This window comes from Triticum aestivum, chromosome 1B (genome assembly GCF_018294505.1).
Source record: "Triticum aestivum cultivar Chinese Spring chromosome 1B, IWGSC CS RefSeq v2.1, whole genome shotgun sequence".
NCBI lineage: Eukaryota > Viridiplantae > Streptophyta > Magnoliopsida > Poales > Poaceae > Triticum > Triticum aestivum.
In genome coordinates this window covers 615582625-615598788 of record NC_057795.1, presented here as the reverse complement: position 1 = coordinate 615598788, position 16164 = coordinate 615582625, and the positions used below count along the sequence as shown (strand labels likewise).

At 45.0% G+C, this 16164-nt stretch overlaps 2 protein-coding genes across 2 annotated transcripts; both read left to right on the top strand.

Annotated features, from left to right (window-relative positions):
* Positions 1-3448: 3448 nt before the first annotated feature.
* Positions 3449-9713, top strand: LOC123142552 (probable phosphoribosylformylglycinamidine synthase, chloroplastic/mitochondrial). Its single transcript, XM_044561420.1, has 4 exons — positions 3449-3671; positions 4601-4695; positions 4780-8984; positions 9435-9713. Exons 2-3 carry the CDS (start codon positions 4630-4632, stop codon positions 8977-8979), a joined length of 4266 nt encoding a protein of 1421 aa, XP_044417355.1. The 5' UTR covers positions 3449-3671; positions 4601-4629; the 3' UTR covers positions 8980-8984; positions 9435-9713.
* A 2534-nt stretch (positions 9714-12247) lies between these two features.
* LOC123142541 (histone H3.2) lies at positions 12248-12880 on the top strand. The gene has a single exon (XM_044561412.1). It carries the CDS (start codon positions 12322-12324, stop codon positions 12730-12732), a length of 411 nt encoding a protein of 136 aa, XP_044417347.1. The 5' UTR covers positions 12248-12321; the 3' UTR covers positions 12733-12880.
* Positions 12881-16164: the final 3284 nt, after the last annotated feature.

Below are 16164 nucleotides of genomic sequence, written 5' to 3'. Positions count from 1 at the left end.
ATTGACGTTTCATCATAGTATTCATTACTAGAGTTGTCAATAAGTAAATCATCATCACCTAGCAAGTCATCTTCATCACTATTGAAATCAACATACTCGGGATGTGTTACCTTTGGACCTTTGGCCATGAGGCATCTTCCAATTCCTTCATTTGGTGAGTCAAATATGTCATAGGAGTTGGTTGACACAAGTGCTAGACCGGCAACACCTTCATCTTGAGTATATTCGGAGTCAGAGTGATAGCTTCTCTCGGAGTGATTGTCGGAGTCGGAGCCGGATACCCATTCACCAACATGAGCTTGATGTCTTCGTTTTGTGTAGCTCTTTGATGACTTGTCCTTCCTTTCCGAATCCTTGCTTCTCCGTGAGGGTCTTCGTTCATAACGATCATCTCTACTCCTCCTCTCTCTTGGTGGTGATTCTTCTCTTTTGCTTCTTCTTTTTGGAGAATCTTCTCTTCTTTTGTAGGGTGCCGTACACTCATTGGAATAGTGTCCGGGTCTCCCACAATTGTAGCAATTTTGCTCTCGACTAGAAGATCTTTTGTCATTGTAGGACCTTGACTTAGAGCTTCTTTCTTTGCTTCTACTCTTGTAGAATTTGTTGAAGTTCTTCACCATTAAGCTCAATTCTTCATTGAAGGTTTGTTTCTCACTTGATGATGTGGGGGCTTCACATGAGGCTTTGTAAGCACCACTTGACTTTTTGTGAAGTTCCTCCTTATCCTTGAGTGACATCTCATGAGCAACAATTCTTCCAGTGACTTCCGTTGGCTTGAGATCTTTGTAATTTGGCATCATTTGGATCAATGTGCATACGGTATCATATTTTCCATCCAATGCTCTTAGGATCTTCTTGATGATGAATCTGTCGGTCATCTCTTCACTTCCTAAGCTGGCAATCTCATTTGTGATAAGAGCAAGCCTAGAGTATATTTCAGCGATACCTTCAGCATCCTTCATTTTGAACTTGTCAAGCTGACTTTGGAGCACACCCAACTTGGATTCCTTGACGGAGTCGGTACCTTCATGCATATCAATCAAAGTATCCCAAATTTCCTTTGCATTCTCAAGACGGCTGATTTTGTTGAATTCTTCCGCGCACAATCCATTGAAGAGGATATCACAAGCTTGAGCGTTGTATTGCATCATCTTCAACTCATCCGCGCTAGCTTCACGGTTCGGTTCTCTCCCATCAAAGAATTCACCTTGCAAACCAATACACACAATAGCCCAAACGGCGGGGTTATGTCCGAGAATATGCATTTTCATCTTATGCTTCCAACTAGCAAAATTAGTACCATCAAAGTAAGGACCTCTACGGTGATAATTTCCCTCGCTAGACGCCATACTCTTCTAGGTTGTGAAACCAAGGCTATGATCACCAAAAGCTATGGAAATCAAAGCAAATGGAGACCAAAGCTCTGATACCACTTGTAGGACCTTGAAGTATGTCTAGAGAGGGGGTGATTAGACTACTTGACCAATTAAAAACTTAACCTTTTCCCAATTTTAGAGTTTGGTAGATTTTAGCAATCTTTGGACAAGTCAAGCAATCATCACACAATTCAAGCAAGCATGCAAAGAGTATATAGGCAGTGGAAATTAAAGCATGCAACTTGTAAGAAAGTAAAGGGAAGGGTTTGGAGGATTCAAACGCAATTGGAGACACATATGTTTTTGGCGTGGTTCCGATAGGTGGTGCTATCGTACATCTACGTTGATGGAGACTTCAACCCACGAAGGGTAACGGTTGCGCGAGTCCACGGAGGGCTCCACCCACGAAGGGTCCACGAAGAAGCAACCTTGTCTATCCCATCATGGCCGTTGCCCACGAAGGACTTGCCTCACTAGCGGTAGATCTTCATGAAGTACACGATCTCCTTGCCCTTACAAACTCCTTGGTTCAACTCCACAATCTTGTCGGAGGCTCCCAAGTGACACCTAGCCAATCTAGGATACACCACTCTCCAAGAAGTAACAAATGGTGCGTTGATGATGAACTCCTTGCTCTTGTGCTTCAAATGATAGTCTCCCCAACACTCAACTTTCTCTCATAGGATTTGGATCTGGTGGAAAGAAGATTTGAGTGGAAAGCAACTTGGGGAAGGCTAGAGATCAAGATTCATATGGTAGGAATGGAATATCTTGGCCTCAACACATGAGTAGGTGGTTCTCTTTCAGGAATGATAAGTTGGAAGTGTAAGTTTGTTCTGATGGCTCTCTCCACGAATGAAGAGGAGGTGGAGGGGTATATATAGCCTCCACACAAAATCTAACCGTTGCACACAATTTACCAAACTCGGTGGGACCGATTCAACAGACTCGATCGGACCGATTTAGTAAACCTAGTGATCGTTAGGGTTTTCGGTGGGACTGACATGCAACTCGGTAGGACCGATATGATTAGGGTTTGGGCATAACGTAATCTTGGTGAGACCGATTACACAAACTCGGTGAGACCGAATTTGGTAATTAGCTAACCAGAGAGTTGGCCAGGTAAACTCAGTGGGACCGATTCGCTCTTTCGTTGAGACCGAAAAGTTACGAAGGGGAAACAGAGAGTTTACTTTGTAATCTCGGTGGGACCAATCGCTCACTTCGGTTAGACCGAAACGTTACGAAGGAAAACAGAGAGATTACAATCCCATCTCGGTGAGACCGAGATCCCTATCGGTGAGACCGATTTGCCTAGGGTTTGTGGCAGTGGCTATGACAATTGAACTCGGTGGCGCCGGATAGGAAGAATCGGTAGGGCCGAGTTTGACTTTAGGTTTAGGTCATATGTGGATGTGAGAAAGTAGTGGAGGGTTTTGGAGCATATCACTAAGCACATGAAGCAAAAGGCTCATTAAGCAACACCTCATCCCTCCTTGATAGTATTGGCTTTTCGTATAGACTCAATGTGATCTTGGATCACTAAAATGTAAAATGAAGAGTCTTGAGCTTTTGAGCTTGAGTCAATCCTTTGTCCTTGATATTTTGAGGGATCCACTTTCATCATCCATGCCATGCCATTCATTGAGCTTTCCTGAAATAATAGTCTTGAAATAGCATTAGCTCAATGAGCTATATATTGTTATGAATTACCAAAACCACCTAGGGATAGTTGCACTTTCAATAGTTCAAGAGGGGATTTTCTCCTCATTTATCCTCTGGACTCCTCTTGAAACTTATAGGGTCTCTTATGTCCAGAAAAAAAAAGTTTCATAGTGTTTGGACTCCGTTTGGTACCGATTTTCTGGAAAAAAACCCCAGTAAAGTAAAAAAAATAGAAACAGTCATTGAACAGTTGGTTAATAGGTTAGTCCAGAAAATAATATAAAAATGCCTGTAAAGTGTCTAAGATTGATAATGCCTATGAAGCTTTGGCGCGTGGGCGCCATGGAGCTTTCGTGTCTGATATAAGAGTGTTTTGCAGGTGTTTTGGGCTGCAAAACGAGACGACCAACCAAGCACGGCCGTTGGGACACGGGAAGCCCAGTTCAAGCCCATTCGTAAACCCTAAACAGCCAACGCACTCAATTCGCTCGGGCAAGCCCTAAAAAGAGAAAAGAAAAAACGTTCGGGCAGCTAACTGGACAGAGTATTCGCGGGCGACCGCACGAGCGCGCCGCCGCCGCCGCCGCGAGTCTTCTCTGCCGCCGCCCCTCGTCAGCCTTCGCCAGCGAGGTAAATCCTTCCCTTCCGAATCCCTGCTCTTCTCCGATGGTGTCCGGTCCTCCCGCACTCTTGATTGCTTGCTGCCTTGCTGGTGCCGTAATGCGTGCGTGCTGGTCGTGTGCTTGTTGCCGCTTGCGTGCGTGCTTGATGTGTCTGTGTGCGTGTGTACTTGTGTGAGTGCTTGCTGCTGAGCTCTGGCGAGTGCTGTATGCAAGTACCACGAGGATTGAGTAAATTGATGACCATTCAGTCATCGAGGATTGAGTAAATTGACCATCATTCAGTCACCAAGGAGATGGGGACTTGATGAAAAGAGGCATGGATGCAACAAATGGGGTAGTAGTTTGATATCGGCTCACACATTCAATCCATTGTCTTCATAACATCGCATTTTATTAAGTATTTATATATACTCGCCGAATTGTTGTTTCTAGAAATCGCCATATCTGGTGTCCCCGTATCCGCATCGGTGCTTCGTAGAAAAAAACAGTTGAAGTATCTTGCATTTGATAGACCATCTTATGGTTTTATCCCAGTTTGTTCATTTCATATAAGAGAGCTCTCTGTTTCAGTGAACGAACCGTGTGTATGTAATGTAAGTATGTGAATGCTGAAACTACTAAAAATTCATGAAAATTTGGGTGAAATAAGCTAATTTTTTGTGGGTGCATAATCTAAGGGGTTTCATGTCAACTCTGTGTTTTCATTCAACGTGATCTGCAATCTGGAACAATGAGCAAACACATTGACCTTTGTCTTGAAGTGTGTCTGTGTGTGCATTTATCTTTTTGCTTACATCGTAAAAATATAATGAAATAAATTCCTGGATTCAACATTTGCTAATGACACGAACCGATTTTGTAGTTTTTTATATTATAGATTAAACTTCAGTTATGCTCAGTGGTTCAGTGCCTGATTTCCTATTCTGTGGTTCACAGGTTCTTGGAGTATCTTAGGTTTTGTGAATATGGCATCTCATGCTGAAATGGCAGCAAGCAATATGCTACGTCTTCCAGGCTTTCCTAGTAATATGGTATGCACCTAGTTGAACTATCAACTAAATATGCTTCTCTTTTCGGCATGTAACCATTATCATGCGCTTCTCTTTTTGTACCAGGGAAAACAAAGGAGTAGTTTTATATCCACAAGACACCCACCTTCGAGAAGGTCACGAGTGGTTCGACATTGCCTGAACCTACGTCATCTTTGCCGTTTACCTAATCAAAGGGCTATTGTTCCAAATATCCGACCAATGCCTGCTCTCACTGCTGCAGTATCCAGCGGAGTTAATAGTCCATTGATAGAGGCATCTGGTGATGACATGGGTTTAGTTTCAAGGATTATTCACTTTTATCGCAAACCATTTCTTCAAGAGAGTGAGGCCAAGGAGTTACTCAGGAAAGTGCAGGCAAAGGTTTCTTCTAATATTATTGATATAAAGACTGAGCAATGCTTCAATGTTGAGTTGGAGGATGCACTAGGTTCTACGAAGCTCGCAACACTTCAGTGGCTCCTAGCAGAAACTTATGAACCTGACAACTTACAAACAGGGAGCTTTCTGGAGGAGGAAGTTTCTAGGAGCCCTTACTGCTTCCTTGTTGAGGTTGGTCCCCGGATGACATTTTCGACAGCTTTCTCAACCAATGCTGTCTCGATTTGTAAAGCTCTATCATTAATGGAAGTAACTCGCCTGGAGAGGTCTAGAAGATATCTTTTGTGCCTTCAGCCTGGTAGTGACCCACTTGATGAAAGCCAACTCAACAGCTTTGCTGCTTTGATTCATGACAGGATGACAGAGTGTGTTTATCCTAGCAAGCTCACATCATTTCGGTCAGATGTAGTTCCAGAACCTGTCAGTGTTATACCAGTCATGGAAAAGGGAAGGGAAGCACTGGAGGAAATAAATCTTAAAATGGGTCTTGCTTTTGATGAACAAGATATCAAATACTACACTCACCTATTCAGAGATGACATCAAGCGCAATCCAACTACAGTGGAACTTTTTGACATAGCGCAATCAAACAGTGAGCACAGCAGACATTGGTTTTTTAATGGAAAGCTTGAGATAGATGGAGAGACCATGCCAAGTACTTTGTTTCAGTTAGTAAAGAGTCCCTTGAAGGCTAACCCTAATAATTCTATTATTGGGTTCAAGGATAACTCGAGTGCAATAAAAGGGACTCTTGTAAATCACCTACGCCCAGCACTACCAGGTTCCACTTCACCGCTATCCCTGATGATGCGTGAACTAGGCATTCTGTTCACAGCAGAAACCCATAATTTTCCATGTGCTGTGGCACCCTACCCAGGAGCTGAAACAGGTGCAGGTGGCCGCATAAGGGACACACATGCCACTGGAAAGGGCTCATTTGTTGTTGCTTCAACTGCTGGTTATTGTGTTGGAAACCTTCAAATTGAAGAATCATATGCACCTTGGGAGGATTCATCTTTTTCATACCCATCAAACTTAGCTTCTCCATTGCAGATTCTTATTGATGCTAGCGACGGTGCTTCTGACTATGGGAACAAGTTTGGCGAGCCTTTAATTCAGGGATTTACAAGAAATTTTGGTTCTAGGTTGCCAAACGGGGAGCGCCGTGAATGGCTGAAGCCTATAATGTTCAGTGGGGCAATTGGGCAGATTGACCATGCACACATATCGAAAGGGGATCCAGAAATTGGCATGCTAGTTGTGAAGATTGGTGGTCCAGCATACAGAATTGGTATGGGTGGTGGTGCTGCCTCAAGTATGGTTAGTGGACAGAATGATGCAGAGCTCGATTTTAACGCAGTGCAGCGGGGAGATGCTGAGATGGCACAGAAATTATATCGCGTGATCAGGGCATGTGTGGAAATGGGAGAGAAGAATCCAATCATCAGCATTCATGATCAGGGAGCTGGAGGAAACTGCAATGTCGTGAAAGAAATAATCTATCCTAAGGGTGCTGAAATTGATATCCGCTCAATTGTTGTTGGTGATCACACATTGTCTGTGTTGGAGATCTGGGGTGCTGAATACCAGGAACAAGATGCATTATTGGTGAAGCCTGAGAGCAGAAACCTGTTGCAGTCACTTTGTGATAGAGAGAGAGTTTCAATGGCTGTCCTTGGTGAAATTGATGGTAGTGGAAAGATTGTTTTAATTGACAGTGCTGCTGTGGAGCATGCAATGTTGAGTGGCCTTCCTCCTCCACCGCCTGCTGTTGATCTTGAGCTTGAAAAGGTTTTAGGAGATATGCCTCAGAAGACCTTTGATTTCAAGCGAGTTCCTCGATCGAGTGAGCCCTTAGACATAGCACCCGAGATTACACTGATGGATGTTCTTAAGCGAGTATTGAAGCTTCCCTCAGTATGTTCAAAGCGTTTCTTGACCACTAAGGTTGACAGATGTGTGACAGGTCTTGTGGCACAACAGCAGACGGTTGGCCCTCTGCAACTTCCACTTGCTGATGTTGCTGTAGTTGCACAGACATACACAGATCTGACTGGTGGTGCTTGTGCCATTGGAGAACAACCAATAAAGGGTTTACTTAATCCTGAGGCTATGGCAAGGCTTGCTGTTGGGGAGGCATTGACCAATCTGGTTTGGGCTAAAGTTACATCTCTTGCTGACGTCAAAGCAAGTGGCAATTGGATGTACGCTGCAAAGATTGATGGAGAGGGAGCAGATATGTATGATGCTGCTGTCGCAATGGCTGACTGCATGATTCAACTTGGTATTGCAATTGATGGAGGAAAGGATAGTCTTTCTATGGCAGCTCAATGTGATGGCGAGCTAGTCAAAGCTCCAGGAAATCTTGTTATCAGTGCTTATGTGACATGTCCTGATATAACCTTAACGGTTACTCCAGATCTAAAGCTTGTGAAGGACGGGGTTCTGTTGCATGTTGACCTGGCTAAAGGAAAGCGGCGACTTGGTTGTTCTGCTCTCGCACAAGCGTTTGATCAAATTGGAAATGACTGCCCAGACATAGAAGATGTCCCTTACTTGAAAAAGGTCTTTGAGGTTGTTCAAGAATTGCTCAGCGAACGTCTGATTTCTGCTGGTCATGACATTAGCGATGGTGGGCTTATTGTCACCATTCTTGAGATGGCATTTGCTGGCAACTGTGGTGTTAACCTCAACATAGAATTAAAAGATAATGACCTTCTTCAAACACTTTTTGCGGAGGAGCTTGGTCTTGTAATTGAAGTGCATTTGGATGACCTTGATGTAGTGAAGCAAAAACTTCATGCGGCAGGGGTTTCTGCTAATGTGATAGGAGAAGTAACTGCAGCACCAGAAATAGAGCTGCTTGTTGATGGTGAGGTGTGTTTGAAAGAAAGAACTTCAGACCTCAGAGATTTGTGGGAGGAAACAAGCTTTCAGCTTGAGGAGCTACAGCGGCTGAAATCTTGTGTCAAGCTTGAGAAAGAAGGCCTAAAAAGCCGAACATCGCCCTCATGGCATTTGTCTTTTACGCCCAAATTCACAGACAAGAAACTACTGTCTGCATCCTCGAAACCGAAGGTTGCCATCATTCGGGAAGAAGGGAGCAACAGTGATAGGGAAATGTCTGCTGCATTCCATGCTGCTGGTTTTGAACCGTGGGATATCACAATGTCGGATCTCTTGAACCAAAAGGCTTCTCTAACGGAATTCCGTGGGATTGCATTTGTTGGTGGATTTAGCTATGCAGATGTTCTTGACTCAGCAAAAGGTTGGGCTGCATCTATCAGGTTCAACCAGCCCCTCATTCAGCAGTTCCAGGAGTTCTACAATAGGCCAGACACATTCAGCCTTGGGGTGTGCAATGGGTGTCAGCTCATGGCTCTTCTTGGTTGGGTACCAGGACCCGAAATTGGAGGCTCGCTTGGTGCAGGTGGAGACATGTCCCAGCCAAGGTTCACTCACAATGAATCTGGCCGTTTTGAATGTCGGTTTATCAGTGTGGCCATAGGGGATTCTCCTTCTATAATGTTCAGAGGTATGGAAGGCTCTACTTTGGGCATTTGGAGTGCTCATGGTGAAGGGAGAGCCTTCTTCCCAGATGAAAATGTCTTATCTGATGTTGTCAATTCAAATCTGGCCCCTCTGAGGTACTGCGATGATGCTAATAACGTTACAGAGGTTTATCCTTTCAACCCTAATGGCTCTCCGCTTGGTATTGCGGCCCTTTGCTCCCCCAATGGAAGGCACCTTGCTCTGATGCCACACCCGGAGCGTTCCTTTATGATGTGGCAATACCCATGGTATCCCAAGGAGTGGCAGGTTGAGAAGGGTGGTCCCAGTCCTTGGTTGCGCATGTTCCAGAATGCAAGAGAATGGTGTTCATAGAGAAGGTAAATCAGACTCCTGAAATATATTCACCTCTTTTTTGGCTCCCTGTAGTTTTTTATTCTTACTTTTGGTTCCCTATAGTTAAGATCTCTGGCTAGCCCGATAACTAGACACAGTTTGTTGCTCTCGTCTACATCTGAACCGCTCATTCTGTAAACGGCATTCTTGTTGTTTTATGTTTCTGGTAACTCTCCTCTTAGCTTGATCTTTATTGTAGTACTGTGTTAGCTTGAACACCGCTTTGTGCTTGAATTTTGTTATTTAATGCATTGATAATTATTGGGCATCCAGGGTCTCTCATGTTCCAGCTCAGTGCTTCACTGCAATAGAAAGAATAAAAAAATAGAGCTAGCGATTGTATTTTGTTGTTCTATTCAGTATTCACATGAGGTCTCGTACAATACTGCCATGAAATAACTATTTGCTTACCGTTCCTTTCCTGGAACTTACAGGGACCAAATTGGTAGCTCGTATGTGTGCTTAGAGCTTGGGCATTCTGCTGTAGAACTGAACATGATGTGGCCATGGATCAACTCAATACCATGTCTGAAATGTTCGGGTTGGAAGAACGAAAGTGGCAGACAGCAGCTCTCAGTTCTTGAATATTTCTGCTACTTATTCTCAATGGACAGTGCCTGTATAGGTGCTGCGTGCGAGCATAGTTATGTTTCACTAGCTGAATTGAGCTATATGATTCTTCTGCAATTATTCACCTATATCCAGTGATACTATGCTCTAGCTGTCCGGCAACATAAAATATATCCTGTCAGCTTTCTTTCTGCCAAGCATATATTTTCAGTTTAGCATAACCTCAAGTGGGTAATAACACTTAGACAGGGTGGACAAAAGCTAGAACTCCTGGATTCATGGAATTGAGGAAGGTCTTAAACAAGCCACAATATGGTTAGTAGTTCCAGTCTCATAGCATTTGATTTTGTGAGCACATTGTTGATGATTTGAAATCTAGCGAGCGCACACGAGTGGTTACAAGCTTCAAACGAACATAATCAAGCAGGGTTTTGTGCCTCGTTAAGTTTACCAAGTTTAGTGGTCACGAGCTTAATGAGCCAAACGGCTCGTTAATTCACCTGGTGAGTAAGAATGTTTCTTGAAATGGAAGAAAACAATTGAACATCAAGAATTTGAGTATATGGCCCTGTTTGGTTGGGATTTTTTCATGGCTTCCGCTGCTGACAAGCCAACCGAATAGACAGATTCCCAAACATGCTTGCCATGAATACATCGAAAATAACTCCAAGTAGTGACTTAGAGCAACTCCAACGGGACCCATTTTGTCCGCCAACGTCTGTTTGGGTCGTCGCGGACAAAAACGCCGGCCCAACGCGCCGATCCAAATTCAAAACGTGTTGTCGCGGACATGAAGCAGACGTGTTGCGCATCCCCTCAGTGCCCACCGCAACCCCACGTGCAAGTCGACCAAGTACCACACGCGGTCGTAGTTAACGCGGCCACCTACCGTGGACCCACACGTCAACGGCTGAACGCCCTTTTTTAATCCATGCGGGTCGGCGACAACCCTAGCCAACTACCATGGGCTTCTTCGGCGAGCACAAGGGGCAAGCAGACGGCCGCGCGCTTCCTCCTCTCGCGCCCTTCCCCTGCCGCTGTCAGGCAGCGGCTGCACATCCTGATGCATCAAGTATGGTGGCACCACCAGTACATGCAGCCACTGTCCTAGCCCGATGTGACGCTACCACGCGACAGGTGCCGGCAGTGTTGCGGTCCCAGCGCACACATCGAGGAGGTGCGTAGGAGCTGCTCACGCCGGAGCAGCGCGCTATATCTGCGTATGCGGCAGACTCTCCCAACTGGGAGATGTGGTTTACTCTCAAACACGAGGAGCAACGTTGCCTCGACGTCCAAGAGCACCACATGCACGCTCCGTCGCCCCTTGTCGTCAAAGCCGGAGGAGATTGAGGAGGAGGCTGCCTAGCAGGCCACGCTGGCGGCGGCCATGCAGACATCCATCGAGGAGGAGTGATGCAAGGCAGAGGCGGATTAGCAAGCGCGGCAGGCAGAGGCCCTCGCCCTCTCTGCTGCTGGCGACTGCATCGTGCTGCCTTCACCATTGAGTCCCGCCCCCAACGCCCCAGGCCGAGCCGCCGCCGACCGAGCGCTGTGTCTGGACCGGCCAAGTGCGTGAGTTGGTCCGCGTGCCCCCCGTCTGGGTCTGCGCGACGCTGGCATAGGAGGCCGCCTACCTCGAGCAATGGAGGTTGCACCGCTGGCGGACGAGCGCGTCATGCAGATGGAGCGCGAGGCGGAGGAGGAGTGGCCCGAGCGGGAGGAGCAGGAGCGCCTAGCCGCAGCCCAGCCGACGTAGCATGACGCGTGGCCCGAGAGTGGGAGGCATCATTCCCAGTTGACCTCACCGGTCTCGGCTCGGTCGATGAGGATGCCTAGGGCAATGTGCAAGGCGGGGCGACGCGACACAGACTTTTTAAAAAGTTTATTTAATGTTTTTCTTGTCAATGCGAACTTTGGCTGGCTGTTGACCTGTGTTTTTAATGTTTAATTATGTGCATTTTTTAATTATTTTTAGCCCGCATTTACAGCTCGTGGGTCGGACCACCGTTTGATGCAAGCACTGACCCAAATAAAAAAAACACACGGGCGTCCGCTTGGGCAACCCAAACAGACAAAACCCGCATCCGTTTGGATCGATTCGTTGGAGTTGCTCTTACAGAAACATCAGTAGTTTGGAGGGTGTGCTATAGCAGTCAAACTGAAAAGAAGTTCGTTTCTAAAAATTGTCATTTACATGTAAATCAGTTTACATATCAGTGTTTATGATGAATTAGCACATAAACAATTTATCAGGGACTAATAATTCATCATATACTAATAGTAAAACAACTGTTTATACAGCAATCACCGAAACTCTTCCTCTCAAAAAAGAATCACTAGTTTCGTCAATTCTCGTTTGGGCAGAGGTTTTCGTTTGGAATCTAAAAAAAAAAAGAGGTTTTCGTTTTGGACGTTGGCGGCAAAGGCCTCGGAGTCCATTTTCGTTTTATCTGCCTCTCCATGATCCGGCTGACTCGTCTCCAACCAATCAGAGCGCGCGATCCCACCTCCCACGGATCACTCCCTCGAAACCAGATCCAGCCGTCCAGGCACCCCACATCCAACGGTCCACGCCCCACCATCCCTCCCGAAAAACCAACACCCACGCGCGGCTCCCCGCTCCAACCCCCCGCCCGCTCGGCGCTCGCCTCCTATTTAACACCGCCCACTCCCCTCCTCCTTCCTCACTCCAATTCCCCAAACCTCCCAGCGCTCCTCCCTCCTCAACCTCCCCGGCGCATCTCCGACGACATGGCCCGCACCAAGCAGACGGCGAGGAAGTCCACCGGCGGCAAGGCGCCGAGGAAGCAGCTGGCCACCAAGGCCGCCCGCAAGTCCGCCCCGGCCACCGGCGGCGTCAAGAAGCCCCACCGCTTCCGCCCCGGCACCGTCGCGCTCCGCGAGATCCGCAAGTACCAGAAGAGTACCGAGCTGCTCATCCGCAAGCTCCCCTTCCAGCGCCTGGTGAGGGAGATCGCCCAGGACTTCAAGACCGACCTCCGCTTCCAGTCCTCCGCCGTCTCCGCGCTGCAGGAGGCCGCCGAGGCCTACCTGGTGGGGCTCTTCGAGGACACCAACCTGTGCGCCATCCACGCCAAGCGCGTCACCATCATGCCCAAGGACATCCAGCTCGCACGCCGCATCCGTGGCGAGAGGGCCTAAGCTGCTCTGTGCGCGTCGTCGTCTTAGCCAGATGTGTTCAGCGCTGAAAGTGTTTGTTCGTGCCATGGTGGATGTAGTGTGCCTGATCTGATGTCACCATCTTGCTGTCATCAGTAATTTAGATGAAAATGTTGGCTATCTGTTCTAAGATCTGTGCCTTTTGATGCCTGTTTTCGATTGCATGTGAGCCTGTCAGTGATTGTGAGTCGCAAATCGTGCATTCTATTATCCCAACTCGTGAAATTTTCTGCCGGTTTGTGCTACTGTGCAAACGGCGCCTCTGGCTGTATTAAATTTCGTAATCTCTACGTAGTAATTTTGTTGACTGCCTCGTAGTAATTTTCGAGCCTGAACGAACAGCCGTGGCTCGTTCGGTTCTGTGTGTCCGTCTGTTTATGTTGTTTTGCTGTTTTGACTGTTTCAATCTCTCACCTGTACCATGATGCTAACAATTCGTAAATTAGGATATAAGACAGATGTTTCTATTTTGACTGCTCATACTGTACATACCGTCGTTAATACAACGGTATCAAATTCGATGTCGCATGCCATGATCCATCTGATGGATTTCTTGTACCTCCAAATGACAGTGTCAATGGTGTGGCTGAAGCAGAAGGTGTAACTATAGATGATGCAGCTGAAGCTGCTGCAGATCAGAAAGGTGAACACACGTTCTTCTGTGTTAAAGATCTTTTCAGTAGATTTAATGCTGGAATGATATCCTGTAACGAAAAAGGATTATAGCATGTCTCTTAACTGTCTTTGATCTTCTCCATGATGCTTCCCTGCAGAGCAAAAAGGTTCAACAACCATGAAATCCTAGCTGAGGGCGTGAGGAGACTGCACGTTTTTGCAACAGAAGGTCCTTCTCTGAACTGTAGAACGTGTTTTTGCTTTAAAATGTCTTAAGATCCATTTGCACATAATTCTGCTGGCATCTAGTTTATGGTTTACATAATTAGTGATAGGGATGAGGAAGCTCTAAAGTACTTAAGGGATATCAAATGGTACATAATTAGTGAGCCAAAGGCTTTCAAGTTTGAATTTTACTTTCAAAATACTAATCCATTCTTTAAGAATGAATTGGTTACAAAAACATATCACATGATTGATGAAGATGAACTGGTCCTAGACAAAGGCGTTAGGTAATTATTATTTCAACTAACATGCTCTATTTGTATTATTGTTTTTTCCACTACTTCTATGTTTTCGTGGTTTTCTAGTACCAACTTTATCCTTGGAAGCGCTTGATACAGAAGGTGCTAAAAAAGAAGCCAAAGAAGGGGTCAAAGAACTATATACCTATATCCCTATCACCACGTGGAATTCCTCACCACGCCTCATGCGTGTGCGTGAGAGCTTCTATAATTTCTTCGGGCTCCATGCTTGTGCTAGTGCTTTATAAAGCTCCTTGTATTTTTTTGCCATGGTGGATGTGTTATGCTTCATCTGATATTAGTGCTACTATCTAGTGGTCATCAGCAATTGTTTTGGTCTCATGCAAGTGCTTTCTCATTGCCTGCGTTTTCTTGTATGTATGCGAGTCTATCCTCAAATCCTAACTTGTGAGATTTCTTGCCGCTTTTAGTTTGTATCCTAAATTGCTCTAATTTAGGCACTTCTAAATTATCCCCTAGCCGTGTCGAATTTTGCATTCAGTAGTGTGGTTTGCTACGTCTGAAGTCTGAACCTGAACGAACAACATATTAAAATGTTCTTCAGTTCCTTATGTTTGGCACTGTTTGATCTTCGGTGCACAGGTTCTTGTTGAAAGCATCCCTCCTTGGCTTAATGGTACATCAACCCTTAAGTTCTCTGAACCCTGCTGTTTTCCTGTATCATCTCAAAACTACAAACCTAGTTAGGGGTACAGTACAAGTTGTGTTGATGTCTTGTCTTCAGTTATTACAATTTCGGGAAAGCTGCAGGCTTCCACACCGTGATTGTATTAAGAGATAATAATGGGCGCATTATCCACACAATTCCGAACAAAGTGTCCTTCTACGTTCATAGAAAATGTTACATCTGCAACTCCTATGAACTTGCTGCAGGTTGGTCGTTCCTGAGGCTGACCACACACCAGAACGTCAAGGAAGTGCTTGCCATGAATTGTCGGAATCTCGTGCTGTCCCTGGAAAAATACAATGTTTAGGTAGAGTATGTATGCTGAAGATCAGACTGTGAACTTCCCATACGTTCGCTTCTCACTGAAAAATATCTCGTGCTGGATACATTCAGGAGCATAAAGGTAAGATGTGTCCTATCATATCAGTGAGAAGTGAACGTATGGGAAGTTCACAGTCTGATCTTAAATATCAATGCATGTCTCCCTGATTTCAGCAAACGGTTTGCTTTATCCATCCACTGGTACATTTCTAGCTTAAAATGTTTTCAAAATTTCTTGGGTTTCAAAATATCCTGTGAAACATGGTCTTTTGAAGGGAAGGTTTAAAATATCCATCCATCAATGCATGTTTGGATTAGACTGGTCCAAAGAGATTTATAGGATCTGAATTTGATGCTTTATTGGCCATACAGATTATTCCTGTTGAGACCATATATATTGACTATTCCTGTTAAAAAGGATTATTGATGCAACAAGAAACTGTATACTGACTTGAAACTATTGTAAAAAGACATATTGCATATCACCATGAAAGTCTCAGATACCTTTTGCAGAGTAAACATACTAATATATGTGTCGTCTCTAAAAAACTTCGGTGCCTTTAAATACATGTGTAGATAAAGAAATCAAAAGAGTTTGAAAATCATGCAGATTTCTGAAGACTTAAGTTTGGCTCTTTAGATTTTCTCTTTGGCATGAAAATTGACAAGGCAAATCACACAAAATTCAGAAACTATAATTTGCATTGAAATTATGCCATCTCTCTTTTCTTATCACTACCGCAACACATCTGAAAAAGAGGTTAGAATTCAGAGATGCAAATAGCACCCTGTATGTTGTTAAACAGAGACTCAGAGGTACTTATATAATCCTGCACCCTTATGATCATGAAAATGAAGTTGAAGGAATGCCGCATGTTCACCATTTAGCTACAATCAACAAAAATGTGTAACATACCAGCCACATTCCGTAATAAAAGGGGTCTATTGTAGGGGTAAGTCAATGCCCAAGTTGCTAAGATAAACACCATTTCATAACTTGCAGTACTATATTCTGCCCATCTCAAAAGTAAAAAAAAAAAACTGCTTGGGATTGACAAACCTTCTTATCTGATTTTTCAATACCCTTACTCAGCTCAGATGTCTAGGAACCAGGTAGCTGATCCTTGGACCAACAAAAAAAATGCTTGTTAATGACTTTGCTCAATAAATGTAAATGTTGTTAAGTAATATAGGAGCCAGTGCGTTCTCCTTTCATGTTTGTACTCTTCCTTGTTTTTTTGATATATAACTGTACCAGTATGTTTG